General features: G+C 35.1%; 3 protein-coding genes across 6 annotated transcripts; all 3 read left to right on the top strand.

The window, feature by feature from the left end:
- The first annotated feature begins 721 nt into the window (after positions 1-721).
- Positions 722-4,820, top strand: LOC108219082 (protein DETOXIFICATION 21-like). Of its 3 annotated transcripts, none has more exons than XM_017392342.2 (9): positions 722-848; positions 1,402-1,664; positions 2,110-2,651; positions 2,971-3,057; positions 3,154-3,210; positions 3,387-3,625; positions 3,791-3,909; positions 4,363-4,449; positions 4,528-4,820. In XM_017392342.2, the coding sequence occupies exons 2-9, from the start codon at positions 1,407-1,409 to the stop codon at positions 4,597-4,599; spliced, it is 1,461 nt and encodes a 486-aa protein (XP_017247831.1). In that variant the 5' UTR covers positions 722-848; positions 1,402-1,406; the 3' UTR covers positions 4,600-4,820. The 3 variants fall into 3 exon arrangements, with proteins under 3 accessions (XP_017247831.1, XP_017247830.1, XP_063947850.1); XM_017392341.2 differs by having other exon boundaries at positions 726-848; positions 1,405-1,664; XM_064091780.1 differs by lacking the exon at positions 722-848 and adding an exon at positions 861-1,042 and having other exon boundaries at positions 1,405-1,664.
- Positions 4,821-5,459: 639 nt separating this feature from the next.
- On the top strand, positions 5,460-13,854 carry LOC108219080 (protein DETOXIFICATION 21-like). Of its 2 annotated transcripts, none has more exons than XM_064091779.1 (9): positions 5,460-5,708; positions 6,146-6,425; positions 6,651-7,192; positions 7,440-7,526; positions 7,620-7,676; positions 7,779-8,017; positions 8,091-8,209; positions 8,391-8,477; positions 8,559-8,868. In XM_064091779.1, the coding sequence occupies exons 2-9, from the start codon at positions 6,162-6,164 to the stop codon at positions 8,658-8,660; spliced, it is 1,497 nt and encodes a 498-aa protein (XP_063947849.1). In that variant the 5' UTR covers positions 5,460-5,708; positions 6,146-6,161; the 3' UTR covers positions 8,661-8,868. The 2 variants fall into 2 exon arrangements, with proteins under 2 accessions (XP_063947849.1, XP_017247828.1); XM_017392339.2 differs by lacking the exons at positions 5,460-5,708; positions 6,146-6,425; positions 6,651-7,192; ... (4 more) ...; positions 8,391-8,477; positions 8,559-8,868 and adding exons at positions 10,232-10,356; positions 10,772-11,033; positions 11,268-11,809; ... (4 more) ...; positions 13,389-13,475; positions 13,551-13,854.
- Positions 13,855-13,983: 129 nt separating this feature from the next.
- On the top strand, positions 13,984-17,552 carry LOC108217446 (protein DETOXIFICATION 21-like). The gene is made up of 9 exons (XM_064091781.1): positions 13,984-14,187; positions 14,730-14,997; positions 15,304-15,845; positions 16,164-16,250; positions 16,339-16,395; positions 16,568-16,806; positions 16,999-17,117; positions 17,257-17,343; positions 17,423-17,552. The coding sequence occupies exons 2-9, from the start codon at positions 14,746-14,748 to the stop codon at positions 17,498-17,500; spliced, it is 1,461 nt and encodes a 486-aa protein (XP_063947851.1). The 5' UTR covers positions 13,984-14,187; positions 14,730-14,745; the 3' UTR covers positions 17,501-17,552.
- Positions 17,553-17,609: the final 57 nt, after the last annotated feature.

A 17,609-nucleotide genomic window follows, 5' to 3' on the forward strand; every position in this document is an offset into this window, starting at 1 on the left:
TGAATTAATTAATTGCAGATTATTGTTTAGAGTAAATAAATGATAGAGAACTTCATATAAAATTCGATTTGAAAAGGTAAAGTCATAGTATCAAGGAAGATTGGGTCAAAGCGTAGACAGAAATTCAGAGAAATGCTTAAATCTGTATGTAACAGTCACGTATTTCAATGAACGATCATGTCTCTTGGATTTGTTGGAAGAAGATCCCGGAAGCTTACAAATTTCCGCATATTACAATTTCAGCAATGCATATCACAAATTCACAATTTATAATTATTTAATTCTATCAATAAATTTTAAAAGTTTGTGCAACATCATTATATTTTTATACAGGGCATATATACATATATATTATATATATAAATATACCTGTAGTTATATTGAGTGATTATTTACATTTTTGTTAAATATATTATAACAATATATGAATATAGTTAGTATACGTCTTATATTAAACTTAAATTTTATTTTTTCTTAAAAAAAGTGGGAGATATCAACACCCCTTTTCTATTTTTACTGGAGTTATAATGATGAATTAGGGGACCAGGCTAATTATATATAAGATAAAATTAAAGTGCCTTTTTGAAAACATTAAAGTAAGATATAATTAAATTGTTAAAAAATAGTATTAGAAACCATGTATTTCTGAGCTACGAATAAGAATACCAAAAATGAGTAAACCATGCTTTAGTAGGACATGATGTACAACTACCTATAATGATGATAAAAAGGGACCAAGACAGTTAACATTTTCCATCACATGTTTAAGTTTAAGTTTCGTGTGGTTTTTTCATTCTTCAGAAGCACAGTAGAAATCTTGTAGAGTTGCCTTCTCTCTCAAACTCACTGTAAGTCAAGCAACTTGTTCATTTCTTGTCCTTTGCTTATTGGTTCTCTGTTATATTTTACATATGTTATGTGTTTCTATGTAAAGACATTGATTCTTGGATTTATATTTATTGAAGATAGTTAGATAGTTGTCTCGATATGGTTTCAGGAGAGTTGGTCACTTAGCGTGGTCGATAGCTTGGTTTAGAAAATGGTGATTTATTTTTCGAAATACTTTTAACAGGCTTTCGAGTGAGGGAGATCGTTTATGTATTATCTAAGAGCTTTATAATGGCTTTCTAGCATGGTAATCGAGTTTTTGTAATGAAATTGGTGTAGACCAGGAAGCTGAATTTCTAGTGTTGTATTACATTATTGTTGATTGTTCAGTATTGACTTAGCAAAGCTGTAAAAACAATGATCTACTCCATCCAGTTGACTAATACATTTGCTTTGATCTTATACATTTTTGGCATGTCATAATTGAAGCCGGTATATGAATTAGTACTGTACTAAATGATTTGATGCACAATATGTAGTTATGTATAATTTTAAATTGGATATGTGGTTTAGCAGACATGGAGGATACTGTAAACGAAAAGCTGCTGACAGAGGTTCGAAGAGGAGAAGAGGATCAGGAAGGGAGTCTGAAAGAGAGAATATGGGTGGAGTCGAAGAAAATGTGGATCGTGGCTGGTCCTGCAATATTCACAAGATTTTCAACGTTTGGAGTTAATATCATTACCCAAGCATTCATAGGCCACATTGGACCCACGGAGCTTGCTGCTTATGCCTTGGTGGCGACTGTTTTGCTGAGATTTGCAAACGGCATACTGGTATGATCTGCTATCTTTTCAATTGTTTTCCTTTAATCCTGTTGAATATGGTATTGCAAAGGTGCTGCTTGATTTCCATTTTAATCATTCGTAATAGCTTAATAATTCTATTTTGGAGCTGTCTTCATACCAGAAGATTAAAACTTCAGAATATATTTCTGATCCTATATGTGGTTCTTATGTTACTTTAAAGGACCTTCATACTATCAAAAAAATGTCAGGACAGTGATGCTTCAGTAGCTGGATATGTCATTCTATATAGCTTAGTTATCCATTATGTTTTTTTGACCCAAAGTTTTAAGATAAGTACAGGATTGCTGAATTTTTTATCAAAATCAACTGACGCAATGAATAATTTGAGCCAAATGTCAAGTAAATTTGTAACTTATAAAAGATAAAAAGGCTGTTATAGATTATGTAATTATATATTGTTTGAAGCATGCAGTTGGGCATGGCAAGCGCATTGGAAACACTATGTGGCCAGTCATATGGTGCAAAACAATATGACATGCTTGGAGTATATCTTCAAAGATCATGGCTTATCTTGTTCTTATGCTCAATTGTTCTATCGCCGTTATTTTTCTTTACCACCCCAATTCTGATAGCTCTAGGCCAGGATGAGTCCATTGCTGAAGTGTCAGGAACCATTTCACTCTGGTTAATTCCTGTGATATTTTCCTTCATTGTATCTTTCACCTGCCAAATGTTCCTCCAAGCACAGAGCAAGAATCTGATCATTGCATATTTGGCAGCATGTTCACTGGCAATCCATGTTTTCCTCTCGTGGCTCTTAACAGTGGAATACAAATTCGGACTTAGTGGTGCCATGGTTTCTACAATTTTGGCATTTTGGATACCGAATATAGGTCAGCTTGTTTACATATTTGGTGGATGGTGCCCAGAGACATGGAAAGGTTTCTCCATGTTAGCCTTCACGGATCTTTTGCCTATAATCAAGCTCTCTTTGTCATCTGGTGTTATGCTATGGTAATTCTAGTTCACCCCTTTGCAACATATTCCTCTTGTAATTGCTCTAGTTTTGATTATCGGAATTAACAATAAAAGCAGGTGACTCTTGGGAGTTTCCTTTATAAGAAATCGTTTTTCTGACATTTACTCATATGCATAGTGTTAGTTGCACATTTATGTCATTCGAAAGGTCGTATTTGGTGCTTAAATATACCCAGAGTACTGATGACGAGCAAATGATATTGTACTGTTTAGAGAGTTTACAATCCATAATCATGGATTTTTATATTACTAAAAACTTTGCGGGTTGAATTTTGAACTCTGATTACTTTTGCAGCCTTGAACTCTGGTACAACACGATTCTAATTCTTTTAACAGGAAATATGAAAAATGCTGAGGTTGCTATTGATGCTCTTTCTATCTGGTAAATTTTTTTAACAAATTATAATTATCTCCAATTTTATTTGGTATGATCCTATAGTTTCTAAGCATTCAAGTTTTTCTTTGTTCGTTTTGGCAGCCTTAATATCAATGGCTGGGAAATGATGATATCTCTTGGTTTTTTGGCTGCAGCTAGGTAGAGCCAACTTTATTATGCCACAAGTCATCCTTTCTTTTATATATGAACATTTTTAAACCATGAAAGAAAGAAAGAGAAAATTTTATTACCCTTGGGACCTTATTGCATTTCTTTACCACTTTTTACATTTTACTCACCAGTTTGTCATGTTTCTGCGTAAAAATATATATCAGTGTGCGAGTCTCAAATGAGCTCGGGAGAGGAAGTTCCAGAGCTGCAAAGTTCTCCATTGTGCAAATAGTGCTAACATCATTTGCTATTGGATTTGTGCTATTTATATTTTTCTTGTTCTTTCGGGGACGGCTAGCTTACATATTTACAGAGAGTACTGCGGTTGCGGCTGCTGTTGCTGATTTGTCACCTCTATTAGCCTGTTCAATACTGCTTAATAGCGTTCAACCAGTTCTTTCTGGTAAAGTTGTGTTAAGTGTTCTGTTAGTTTCAAATACTTGGAATCATGAATCGTAAAATTTAAAAAAAAAGGAAAAAGCCACTTTCAAAATATTGTTCCCACACAAATATCATTCTATTTTCGCAAATGAGCCACTACTGACCAACATGGGCGTTTCTTTTATAGGTGTTGCTGTTGGGGCTGGCTGGCAAAGCACCGTGGCATATGTGAATATCACCTGCTATTACTTAATTGGAATTCCAATTGGAGTTGTGCTTGGCTATGTTATCCAGTTGCAAGTTAAAGTGAGTGTCTTCATCTCCGTCTGAGTTGTCTTGACTTGTGAGAGTAGAAAATTTATTAAAGAGTGCTGATCCCTGGCCATCGATCACCTGGAGTGTTTATACAGCCATCAGATTTCCAGCCGTTGGATGAGATTAAAAATTCTGCTCCCTCCTACCAGCACAAAGTGTTTGTTGGAGGCCAAACTTACTTCCAGTTACTTTTTTCTACTGGAGATCCAACGACTGAAAAATTGATGGCTTTATAAGCCAGGGATCAGCACCCTTATTGAATAGCAAAAGCCACTAATTACGATGACCATTATCGTGGGTAAATAACATTAACAAAAAGAAATACATCTTAAATTATAATTCTATACATGTACTTTGTGCTTGATGTCTTTGGAAATTGTTGCGCAATGTCAACCCTCAGGCACTCTGTTATCGTTTACGTTTCTGTATTAATCTGTTTTGTAGGGTGTTTGGGTTGGAATGTTGCTTGGTACACTCACTCAAACTATTGTGCTAATAATAATTACTTACAAGACTGACTGGGAGAAACAGGTATTATGGTTGTTCTTTTCAGTCCTGTAATGATGTTTCCAGGTGCTGACTGCATTAAACACTTTGATTTTTCGGCAGGTATCAGTTGCAAAACAACGAATAAACAAGTGGTCTGTAGAATCTCACCAACAAGCTGAAGAAGACGAGTAAAATGCATGAAACTCAAGAAATATTACTTATCCGCTGTATTAATGCACGCCTGCCCCGGCTGGAACCAAAGCTGCTTTGATCGTAATGTAGCAGTTTAGATTACCAGGTGGTAGGTTGCAGTAATCTATTTTGACTAAACATTCAAGACACTAGAACATGGCTTGAGTGTATTATTGCTCCTTAAATTATCATAGAAATATATTACTTGTTAGTTGATGCTAGCTATTCCGTTTTTAGAGAACTCTTGCTTTTGCTTTTCAAATGCAAGTTCTAGATTTGCCACACTGGACCACTGGTAATGGTACTCCTCATTTATCACAAAAATTAAGGGAAATACTAATATTATCCGCAACCTGTGCGGTTCCAGAACGATCTTGTACTCGAGCAAAAGAAAAAGAGAAAATACTTATAATCGAATTCAGTAATCAGAATATTTCATCCAGTTACAAAACCGATAAGTAACCTAACTCTAAACTTTTTGTGGTCAATTTAACCAAATTTTGACCGATAATTAGTAATTATTTTTATATGATCCTTAAAATCGAAAAATATACATTTTAAAGTAGATTAGATGTAGATTCTAGTGATATGTTTTTTATAATTTTTTTAAATTATATAATATATGTAAATTACCGTCAAAGTTCGGTCAATTTGACCACAAAAAGTCAAACAAAACAAATAAATTGGGACGGAAGGAGTAACAGGTACACACATTTGGGCATCTGGCATATATAGCCAGGCCGAAATAATAAATGTGATGGTTTCAGTCACTGATCATATTGAATGCACCAGCCATGGCTGAGTCTGCAACTACTCAAACTATTCTACAATAATGTGATAGCAACTTCTTCTTACATCTTAAATAAGAGGACACAAGTACTAACAACAAGTTCAGAGCAGAACTACGCACATTAAACATCCCAACTAAAAAATTCAATAAGACAATGTGCTTACCTAATGATGATAACGGCACATGTTTCGCCTTCTTGCGGTTTTGATATCTTCAGAACTTGTACACTACCCTATTAGACCTCTACCAGAACCATGTATTTCTTTCTCTTGGATTGGCTTTTTCTAAGTGGAAGCTAATGCAACTTCTTTGACCTTTGGTAAGTGTCTTTACCTTTTCTGTATGTTAGTATGCATGTGTGTGTTTCAATACCGCGAGGTTTTGGGGGAGTAGGTTCCAAACACTGAGTATAATACTTGTGACCCGGCCCTCAGTATTCTCACAATTTAATACGTGCATATATGTTGCTGCATTATGAGTTTGTGTTTTGTGCGATGATTCATCTTGACTGTTATAATGTGTAGCTTTCTTAGTGATTTTTTCCAACACGTTAACGTTTGGAGGGTTGGCGGTCATGTTCAAGTTTGTAGACTGTAGTTCAATTTGGTTTAATAATATCAGCTTAACGAAGAAGATGCTTTCCACATTTTAATTAAGTTACATAATTACACGAATAAATGAAATAGGAAATTACAAATGAATCTGCTCCACAATATGTAGTTCTCTGAGTATCTTAAGTTGTATGAACTGTTGTAGATTCGCTATAGCAGACATGGAGGATACTGTCAATGAAAAGTTGCTGAGAGGGGTTCGAAGAGCAGAAGAGGTTGATGATGAGGAAAGGCGTCTCAAAGACAGGATATGGACGGAGGCCAAGAAAATGTGGGTTGTGGCTGGTCCTGCAATATTTACAAGATTTTCGTCGTTTGGAGTTGGTGTTATCAGCCAAGCATTCATCGGTCACATTGGATCCACAGAGCTTGCTGCTTATGCTCTGGTATCGACTGTTCTGCTGAGATTTGCAAATGGAATTCTGGTATAATTTGCCTTATCTCATAATATTTCTTTACATTTGTGTTTTCCTTCAAAACTGTTGAATATATCCTGTCACACTGTTGTCATTCTCATTTCTACCATTTTCAATGATTTAAAAATTAAAACATGAGTTTCTGATAAGCTAATGTCCTTCATCCAAGCAAATATCAGCTGGAAATTGATTTAAACAGGGAGTATGTAATCATAATTTGATTTAAACATGCAGTTAGGGATGGCCAGCGCACTTGAAACACTTTGTGGCCAGTCATGTGGTGCAAAACAATACGATATGCTTGGTGTATATCTTCAAAGATCATGGCTTATCTTGTTTATGTGCTCAATAGTTCTAACACCAGTATTCATATTCACGACCCCTATTCTAATAGCTCTAGGCCAGGATCAAGCTATTGCTGAGGTGGCAGGAACCATTTCACTCTGGTTAATCCCTGTGATATTTTCATTCATCTTATCTTTCACCTGTCAAATGTTCCTCCAAGCTCAGAGCAAGAACATTATTATCGCATACTTGGCAGCATTTACACTGGTAATCCATGTGTTCCTCTCATGGCTCTTAACGGTGAAATACGAATTTGGACTTAGCGGGGCGATGGTTTCTACCATTTTGGCATTTTGGATCCCAAACATAGGTCAGCTTGTGTATATATTTGGTGGATGGTGCTCAGAGACATGGAAAGGTTTCTCCATGTTGGCCTTCAAGGATCTCTGGCCTATTATCAAGCTCTCTCTGTCATCTGGTGTTATGCTCTGGTAATTCTAATTTAAGCCTTTGCAACTTGTTTTGCTTGTCTTCGCTTTAGTTATTGGATGCTTGCAACAACATCTACGCAGACCATGTCTTAATCCACACGTACTAATTACTTATGGGAACAAACCTAAGATGGATTTTAACGCCTATTGTGTTGTATAGAGATCATGAAATCATGAGCATAGTCATTAGTTTTCACTTTACTAAAAACTTTGACTGTTGTATTCAGAACTGTTGTCACTCTTGCAGTCTTGAACTCTGGTACAACACGGTACTAGTTCTCTTAACTGGAAACCTGGAAAACGCTGAGGTTGCTATTGATGCTCTTTCTATCTGGTGATTCTTTTATACACAATATCGTTCTCCAGTTTATTTGGCGGGATCCTATAGTTTCTGAGCATCTAATTTGTTTTAATTTTTGTTTGGCAGCCTTAATATTAACGGCTGGGAAATGATGATATCTCTAGGTTTCTTGGCTGCAGCTAGGTAGTACTAACTTTTTTTGTCATACTGTCATCCTTAGCATTTTCCGACACATTTTACATCCTAGTTACCAATATGTACTTGTTTTCTGCATGAAACGCGCAGTGTGCGAATCTCAAATGAGCTCGGAAGAGGAAGTTCCAGAGCTGCAAAATTCTCCATTGTGAATATAGTCCTAACATCATTTGCTATTGGATTCGTGCTGTTTATATTTTTCTTGTTCTTTCGAGGACGACTGGCTTACATATTTACAGACAGTACTGAGGTTGCGGCTGCTGTTGATTATTTGTCACCTTTATTGGCCTGTTCCATACTGCTGAATAGCATTCAACCAGTTCTCTCTGGTAAATTTTGGTTTTAGAAAGGGAAAAGCTGTTTTCAAGATGTTGTCCTCACGGCATTTCATTTCTTTCACAGGTGTTGCTGTCGGGGCTGGCTGGCAAAGCACCGTGGCATACGTGAACATTACATGCTATTACCTAATCGGAATCCCAATTGGAGTAGTCCTCGGCTATGTTCTCCAGTTTCAAGTTAAAGTGAGTGTCTTTAAAATATTTATTCAGCAGCAAAAGAAATGGCTGAACCTCTCTTAATATACTTGGATGCAATTATGACTTGAGTTTTACGCGACCAAATCATAATCTGTAAAATTTGTTTCCCACTGTCCATTCAGGCACCCTCTGTCCATGACTGTATCTGTCATAATCTGTTTTGCAGGGTGTTTGGGTCGGAATGTTGTTGGGCACACTGACTCAAACAATTGTACTAATGACAATTACTTGGAAGACTGACTGGGAGAAACAGGTAATGTGATTGTCCTTTATTCTCCTGTGACAATGTTTCCAGGTGTTGAGTATGCACTTAAGCTTTCTGAAATATCGGCAGGTACAAGTTGCTAAACAACGGATAAACAGGTGGTCAATACAATCTGAGCAACAAGCAAAAGATGAGCAAAATGCAATAAACTTGGAGAATTCTACTTATTAGCGTATTCCTTAACTGCAAGCTTCCCCTGGCTGGAATTCTACATCAGTGTCCTAAGACTAAGACAGAAATAAAATATTAATTATTAATTATTATTAATTAATTAAATTCCAATAAAATACGTACTTTTCTTCACTATCATGTTTCCATCGAATACCAAATAAAACTTTCAAAATTTTAAATTTGTAAGACAAAGATGGTGCATTTTAACTGGGACTTTAAATAATAATTCATATATGAAATTCGAGTGTATCCAACTCCAGATTTTAAAAATTATTAGAATACTAACTATTAAATGGAGATTTTAAATGGTGTCACAAAATTTAGTGATATTTAATCATAATTTTAAATTATATTTAAAAATCTCATAGAATTCCATAAAACTTGTTTAATAACCATTAAAATGTATTGGAATGTTGATGGATTTTTTTTAAATTTCATAAAATGATAGATTTTGTGGATATTAAGTTTTTTGAAATATCATTAAAATTTATGAAAATTTTAAATATTATATTTAAATTCTAAAATGAAGTTTGAAAGCTGAGATGAACTACATAATCCATCGTGACATCAAATTCACTAAGCTCAAACAACAAAATCAAGAGCATCCTTATTTGTGGCTCTATAAAAATTTTAAGGATTTAAAAAATACTTTTTCTCTTTCTTTCTAAAAAATATTTAGATATTTTTAATTTATTTTTATTAAATATAATATTCACTTTCCTTTCTTTCTATTCACTTTTTTCTGATTTTCTTTTCAGTATTTCTTCAAATAATAATATAATATAAATAATAACAAATATAAAAAATAATATAAAAGTCTCATATATTATAACAATTTTTTTAAAAATGATTTAGAATAACCTTTAAATGCTCTCGTAACCGTTAGCCAAAAGTATAAATTGCAGAGATGTGACATTAACCAAAATATAAATAATAAAACGATGGAGCAAGGTCTAATTATTAAATATATTTATAAATATTATATATATATATAGATATAGATATATGTGTGTGTAATATTGAGATTTTAGCTTGATCTTTTGATCAATGAAATTCTTTGGACTTCCAATTTTTTTCTTTTAACTATGTACATATTCAATTTTAAAATGATGAAAAAGTTATTCTCTTGAAAAGAATAACTAAATATTTGACACCAACAAAATATTTGTAAAAATTATAGATTCACATACAAGAGTCACAAGTTGAGAGACTTTTTGTTTTTTCATATCTTAAATTTTCAAATTTTGATTTATTCTTTGTTTAAAAATTAGGAAAGAAAACATAAATATTTATAAAGGAACGCTATCATTATTAATTGCAATCAAGCCGTAGAATTCGTAATGGTATATATAATTTTATTTAACAAACATATCTGATCAATATCTATTCATAAAATCAGCGTTTCTATCCCCACTGTAATAAAGTTTATACTTTGAAAGTTATAAAACAAATCAATTTTGGCAGCATTTACTTTAATTTCTTGCTGGGCCCTGATTATAATCAATATTTTGCAACAAATGAGATCCCAAAGTAGTGATAAAAAAAATGTGCTGGCATCCAATAAAGTCCAAGCAAAAATTACTATAAGACTCATTTGCTTACCATGTGATTAAATTTTTATTGCAGAAGGCAAACCAGAAATCTTTCCTGTTCCGTGGTGCAACTTTTCTGGCTCTTTCATTTCTTCTGCTCCCGGGTATCAACTGTGTTTTTATAGTATAATAAATTTTCCAGTTGCCAAATGTTTTTTGATCTGCACATTTGATGTATTGTTGATCTCCGTTTGTGCTATTTTTCATTAAATCATTGAGTCTAAATTAATTATAACACGGGTTTGGCACTGCATTGGATTTGCTCTTAACAAATTTAATGCTTCTTGGTCTGTAATAAGTGCTGCTATGTTTAAATTAGTAGTAGTTCTTTAAAATTGATTTGAGTTCAAACATGAGATCAGCTACTTTGCAAATGTTAATTTAGTATTTAAAGAGTATCACCTTTGGAAAATTGTAAATACATTAAATGACGGGCGGATTTTCTCTAATTATTATCGAGTATTGACTTGAAGAATTGTGGTTTTATGTGTATTTATATGTACATGAACTGTGATGCAGATAGGCAGACATGGAGGGTGGTGTAAATGAAAGCCTGATTACAGAAGTTGCAAAAACAAAGGAGGAAGGGACACTGAAAGACAGAGTATGGACGGAGTGGAAGAAAATGTGGATCGTGGCTGGTCCTGCAATTTTTACAAGATTTTCGACATTCGGAGTTAGTATAATTAGCCAAGCATTTATTGGCCATATTGGAGCCACGGAGCTTGCTGCATTTGCTCTGGTTTCAACTGTTTTGCTTAGATTTGGAAATGGCGTATTGGTACATTCTCCTCTCTTATTGTGTTTTCCATTTATACTGTTGTTTGTTGAGAATGTGCCAGCTTATGAGTAGTTGATTATCTATGTAAAGCGGAATTGTTAAAGACTTAGAGGAATGTATTATATCTTGGTCTATGATCTATATTAACTGATGCAAACTGTCAAGTATTTTTCTGTTAACTGAGAAAATCCGGAAGGCAAGTCTATGTGTTTTTAATTCGTTTTAAACATGCAGTTGGGCATGTCTAGCGCATTGGGAACGCTATGTGGCCAATCATATGGTGCAAAACAATATGAAATGCTTGGAGTACATCTTCAAAGATCATGGCTTATTTTGTTCATAAGCTCAATTGCTCTATTACCAATATTTATCTTTACCTCCCCAATTCTAAAAGCTCTAGGCCAGGAGGAAGCCATTGCTGAAGTGGCAGAAACCATTTCACTCTGGATAATCCCCGGGTTGTTTTCCTTTGTGTTATCTTACACCTGCCAAATGTTCCTCCAAGCACAAAGCAAGAATATGATTATTGCATACCTGGCAGGATTTTCATTGGCAATCCATGGATTTCTCTCGTGGCTCTTGACAGTGAAATACAAATTTGGACTTAGTGGGGCCATGTTATCAACAATTTTGGCATTGTGGATCCCGAATATAGGTCAGCTTATTTATATTTTTGGTGGATGGTTCCCAGAGACATGGAAAGGTTTTTCAATGTTAGTCTTCAAGGATCTCTGGCCTATTATCAAGCTCTCTCTGTCATCTGGTCTTATGCTCTGGTAAGCCTAATTCACTACTTTTGCAAACTTATTTGACTAGTCTTCACTTCAGTTATTGATTATGATATGTTTACATGCAAACCAGGTAGTGATCTTGATAATTTCTTTTTTCATAATTTTGCAACACATTTATAACATGAAATGTGACAATTAAAAGGCCATTGTATAGTGTTAGTTGCCAGAGCCCCAGACTACTGCATTAAAAAAACACGAGTAATTTACTATATATGGAGAGATTATACGCCATGATCATTGTTTTGAGCACCTCTTTAAATTTTGGGTGTTGAATTCAGAACCGTGATTACCTTTGCAGCCTAGAACTCTGGTACAACACAATTCTAGTTCTGTTAACAGGAAGCATGGAAAAGGCTGAAATTGCTATTGATGCTCTATCTATCTGGTAAATTTTTATACACAATATCATTCTATCCCAGTTTATATGGTACAAATCAATAATACTACAATTTTAAGGCATTGATAAGTTACTTCGTTTTGACAGCCTTAATATCAGTGGTTGGATAATGATGATATCTCTAGGTTTTATGGCTGCGGCCAGGTACGACCAACTTTGCCATGTCATACAGTAATCCTTCTGTCATTTTTATATGAACGTCTTTGGGCCATGAAATTAAGAAAGAGAAAACTTTCAGTGCCCTTATGACCTTGTTGCATTTCCACCAGTTTTTCCATTTTAGTTACCAGTTTGTACTTGTTTATGCAAAAATCTAGTGTGCGAGTCTCAAATGAGCTTGGAAGAGGAAGCTCTAGAGCTGCAAAGTTCTCCATCGTGCAGATAGTGCTGACATCATTTGCTATAGGGTTTGTGCTGTTCATAATTTTCTTGTTCCTTCGGGGACGGCTAGCTTACATATTTACAGAAAGTACTGAGGTTGCTGCTGCTGTTGCCGATTTGTCACCTCTATTGGCGTGTTCCATACTGCTGAATAGTATTCAGCCAGTTCTTTCTGGTAAATCTGTATTCCAGTGTTGAGTTAGTTTCAAGTATTATGAATCATTTTTCACAAAAATATCAGTAGGTATGGAAACATTGGTCTAAAACAGGGAAATGCTGATCTAAAAATATTATGATCTCGTCCCACTATATTTTTGTTTTGTAAAAACAATTTGGTTCATAGAATCACACGGATGATTTTTTTTTAATTTTTTTTTAATAGGTGTTGCTGTTGGAGCTGGCTGGCAAAGCACCGTGGCATATGTCAACATTGCATGCTATTACTTGATAGGAATTCCAGTTGGCGTTTTTCTTGGTTATGTTTGTCAGTTGCAGGTTACAGTAAGTGTTTTCATCTTCCATCTAAACTCTGAAGGTTCTTTGGTTTGTTAAAATTGAATATTGATTAAGCTCCAAAACCCTTGTATGAAAAGTCTCCTGAATTGTGATTTTGAATACAAGTATCATTGATGTGGATAAATAACATCAATCTAAAGGAACCTACCTCAAACTGTTTAATCAGAATTCATTATTACTCACTGTGTGTTGTAAAGGCTGTTCTAGCCGACTAAATCATACTATATGCACTACGTCTCATTAATGTTTCTGCAATTATCTGTTATATAGGGTGTTTGGATTGGAATGTTGTTCGGTACACTCACTCAAACGATTGTTCTACTGATCATTACTTACAAAACTGATTGGGAGAAACAGGTGATGTGATTATCCTTTATTATCCTGTAATATTTCCAGGTTGAGTATGTGCTAACAACTTTGAAATATCAGCAGGTGTGGATAGCTAAACAACGGATAAGCAATTGGTCTTTAGAATCTGACCAACAAGATGTAGGCGACGAGCAAAATGCATGAACTCAGAAAAAATTACTTTTTAGCTGTGTACCTGCAACTGCAAGCCTGCCCAAGCTGGAACAGATTCTGTGCCGATTGACATATAGCAATTTGAATCAGTATATCATAGGTTGATTCAAGTTAGTTATTCGAGTGAAACCATTATTCGAGTGTGTCTGTTGAACTTTCAGACTTAAATTTCAATCAAATATCAAATGAAACCTCAAACTCAAACTTTTTATTATGTTTTGTTATATTTTCTGTATTTTAAATTTATTCTTCTTTTCATGGTGGAAAAACTCAAATGTTTTTATTTAGTTATTACTAAAATCAATATTGTTCTGCAATATTGATAAGAACAAACATATCGAAGTCGCAGCAATAAATTGCATCCCAACAAAAGTAAGGCTCATTGCTTAGCTAATAATAATAATATGATAAGAGCCATGCAGCATCTTCAGTAGAATGACTTTTGCAAGACCCAACAAAGCAGATCAGAAATCTCTCTTTTCCCTTCTGCAAGTTTTCTGATTCTTTCGATTCGTTTGGCAAGTGGGAATCAACTTTATAACACATGGTAAGTCTATTCTAGTGTGTGGTTATATATCATAAGCTGTTCCTTTTGTTCAAATTTTCATTTGCATTTGGCTGTGCATTAAATTCTTCGATTTAGATCAGGTTTCATGTATTTGAACATTGGATTTTCATAGATTACAATAAGCTCTTTCGTTCTGCTCAAATATATCTCTGGCACTTCATTGCAATTGCTCTTAACAAGTTACTGCTTCTTGGTCAGTAATAAATGCTGCTAGATGCATTTGGATGGATATCGACTTTAGTTTTGAGCATGATAGTATAGTAAATTAGTAATACCAGCTTAAGCCGAAGCTAATGCCCTACTTTTAGTAAATTAGTAATACCAGCTTAAGCCGAAGCTGTTGCCCTACTTTTAATCTACTTTGTAAAGTATCAACTGCACAAAATTGTGGATACAATAGCTAACCTTCCATTCAGTGGAGAGGTAGATATCCTCTAATTAATAAGTACTGAGTATCAAGTTATTAACTTGAAGAGTCGTACTTTTGTATGACTAAATTATGTATATTGACTCTATTGCAGATATACAACAGCAGACATGGAGGGGAGTGTGGATGAAAATTTGCTTACAGAAGTTCGAAGAGCAGAGGAGGAAGGGACACTCAAAGACAGAGTATGGACAGAGTCCAAGAAAATGTGGATTGTGGCTGGTCCTGCAATATTTTCAAGATTTTCAACGTTCGGAGTTGGTATCATTACCCAAGCTTTCATTGGCCATATTGGACCCTCGGAGCTTGCTGCATATGCTTTGGTGTCAACTGTGTTACTTAGATTTGCAAACGGCATATTGGTAGATTTTCCATGTCTTTTGTTTCCTTCTTATTGTGTTTTCCTTATGTGACATTTGACATCGTTTAGAATAAAAGTGTTTAAGCCCGTTATAAGTATAAGTCAACAAATTAATACCAAATTGCTAGCTCTTTTGGACCGAGTGTGCGGCTTGGGGATTTATAATGGGCTCAAACACTCTTATTCAAATGACGTGGCGTGTTACCATATTGTTGATTGTTGAATATGTCCCTGCAACCCGGTTGCCAGTTCAAACATCTTGATGACATTGTCAATAAAAGAGTAAAATTTCGTTTTAAACATGCAGTTGGGCATGGCTAGTGCATTGGAGACGCTATGTGGCCAATCATTTGGTGCGAAACGATATGACATGCTTGGAGTATATCTTCAAAGATCATGGCTTATTTTGTCCATATGCTCAATTATTCTATCACCAGTGTTTATCTTCACCACCCCAATTTTAAAAGCTCTAGGCCAGGAGGAATCCATTGCTGAAGTGGCAGGAACCATTTCACTCTGGCTAATCCCCGGGTTATTTTCCTTTATGGTATCCTACACCTGCCAAATGTTCCTCCAAGCACAGAGCAAGAATAAGATCATCGCATACTTGGCAGCATTTACACTGGTATTCCATGTGTTCCTCTCATGGCTCTTGACAGTGAAGTACAAATTTGGACTTAGCGGGGCCATGGTTTCTACCATTTTGGCATTTTGGATCCCAAACATAGGTCAGCTTGTGTATATATTTGGTGGATGGTGCTCAGAGACATGGAAAGGTTTCTCCATGTTGGCCTTCAAGGATCTCTGGCCTATTATCAAGCTCTCTCTGTCATCTGGTGTTATGGTCTGGTACGTCTAGTTCAGTCTTCATGTTACTTTTTGATTATGAGATTTTAAGAAGCAGACCAGGTTTTGCTCTTAATAATTTCTTTTTAATATCACAATAGATTTGAATCTCCTCACTCGGAAAATCTTCTGGTTAAAGCATTTATCACATGAGTACAAAAGGCAATTGTGTAGTGTTAGTTGCGCTATTACAACAGAGGTGCTAAATCTGGCGCTCATATATACGTGCCCAGAATACTTGGTTTAAAGCCAAACATGAAGTAATCATATTGTAAGCTATAGAGAGTTTATGCCATTAAATCTAGAATTTTACTTTTGCAGCCTAGAACTCTGGTACAACACGATTCTAGTTCTGTTAACAGGAAGCATGAGAAACGCTGACATTGCTATTGATGCTCTTTCTATATGGTAAGTCTGTATACACAATATCGTTCTATCCAAATATAAATGGTAATACCAGAATTTTTGAGCATTGAAAATATCTTCATTTTGGCAGCATTAATATCAATGGTTGGGAACTCATGATATCTCTTGGTTTCTTGGCTGCGGCAAGGTATGATTAACTTTGTTGCGCCATGTAGTCATCCTTCTATTTTTTAAAATATACTTTTTTGGGCCAACAAAGAAAGGAAGAGAGAGCTTTCGCTAACCTTATGACCTTGCTGCATTTCCACCATTTTTTACATTTTAGTCACCAATTTTTACTTGTTTGTTCAAAAATCTAGTGTGAGAGTCTCTAATGAGCTTGGAAGAGGAAGCTCTAGAGCTGCAAAGTTCTCCATCATGCAGACAGTGCTGACATCATTTGCTATCAGATTTGTGCTATTTATAATTTTCTTGTTCCTCCGGGGACGGCTAGCTTACATATTTACAGAAAGTACTGAGGTTGCGGCTGCTGTTGCTGATTTGTCACCTCTATTGGCGTGTTCCATACTTCTGAATAGCATTCAACCCGTTCTTTCTGGTAAATCTGTATTCCAGTGTTGACATAGTTTCAAGTATTATGAATCATTTTTTTTTAAAAAAAATTAGGTTAGGTAACATTGGTTTAAAAGGAAAAAGGCTGCTTAAAAATATTATGATCTTGTACGACTATATTTTTTTTTTGTAAAATCAATGTGGCTCCATAGGTTAATAGGACGATTTGTTTTTAAAGGTGTTGCTGTTGGGGCTGGCTGGCAAAGCACCGTGGCATACGTGAACATTACATGCTATTACCTAATTGGAATTCCAGTTGGAGTAGTGCTCGGCTATGTTCTCCAGTTTCAGGTTAAAGTGAGTTTTTTCATCTTCCACCTGAAGTGCATAAGAGTTGAATAAGTCATTTTGTGCTCGGTGTCTTTAAAATTTGTTGCCCAAACTCAACTCAGGCTCTCTGTATACATTACTGTATCTGTAATAATCTGTTTTGCAGGGTGTTTGGGTTGGAATGTTGTTCGGTACACTGACTCAAACAATTGTACTAATCATAATTACTTACAAGACGGACTGGGAGAAACAGGTAATGTAATTTTCCTGAATGATCCTGCAAGATGTTTCCAGGTGTTGAGTATGTGCCAACGACTTTGAAATATCGGCAGGTATTGCTTGCTAGACAGCGGATAAACAAGTGGTCTGTGAAATCTGAAGAAGCTGAAGAAGATGAACAAAATGCATGAAAATCAGATAACATTACTCATTGTTAGCTATATTCCTGCAACGGCAATCCTGCCCCGGCTGGAATGAAATGAGTTATTGATAAAATTATAGCAATTTTGGAGTCTGTTT

The sequence above is a fragment of the Daucus carota genome, chromosome 4 (assembly GCF_001625215.2).
Source record: "Daucus carota subsp. sativus chromosome 4, DH1 v3.0, whole genome shotgun sequence".
Taxonomy (NCBI): domain Eukaryota; kingdom Viridiplantae; phylum Streptophyta; class Magnoliopsida; order Apiales; family Apiaceae; genus Daucus; species Daucus carota.

Excerpts from the sequence above, each read along its gene's own strand:
- LOC108219080 (XM_064091779.1), top strand. The coding sequence starts at position 6,162 with ATGGAGGATACTGTCAATGAAAAGTTGCTGAGAGGGGTTCGAAGAGCA. Across the intron at positions 6,426-6,650 it reads GATTTGCAAATGGAATTCTG|TTAGGGATGGCCAGCGCACT; the intron begins GTATAATTTGCC and ends TTAAACATGCAG. Across the intron at positions 8,018-8,090 it reads CATTCAACCAGTTCTCTCTG|GTGTTGCTGTCGGGGCTGGC; the intron begins GTAAATTTTGGT and ends TTTCTTTCACAG.
- LOC108219082 (XM_017392342.2), top strand. The coding sequence starts at position 1,407 with ATGGAGGATACTGTAAACGAAAAGCTGCTGACAGAGGTTCGAAGAGGA. Across the intron at positions 1,665-2,109 it reads GATTTGCAAACGGCATACTG|TTGGGCATGGCAAGCGCATT; the intron begins GTATGATCTGCT and ends TGAAGCATGCAG. Across the intron at positions 2,652-2,970 it reads TCATCTGGTGTTATGCTATG|CCTTGAACTCTGGTACAACA; the intron begins GTAATTCTAGTT and ends TTACTTTTGCAG.
- LOC108217446 (XM_064091781.1), top strand. The coding sequence starts at position 14,746 with ATGGAGGGGAGTGTGGATGAAAATTTGCTTACAGAAGTTCGAAGAGCA. Across the intron at positions 15,846-16,163 it reads TCATCTGGTGTTATGGTCTG|CCTAGAACTCTGGTACAACA; the intron begins GTACGTCTAGTT and ends TTACTTTTGCAG. Across the intron at positions 17,118-17,256 it reads TTCTCCAGTTTCAGGTTAAA|GGTGTTTGGGTTGGAATGTT; the intron begins GTGAGTTTTTTC and ends TCTGTTTTGCAG.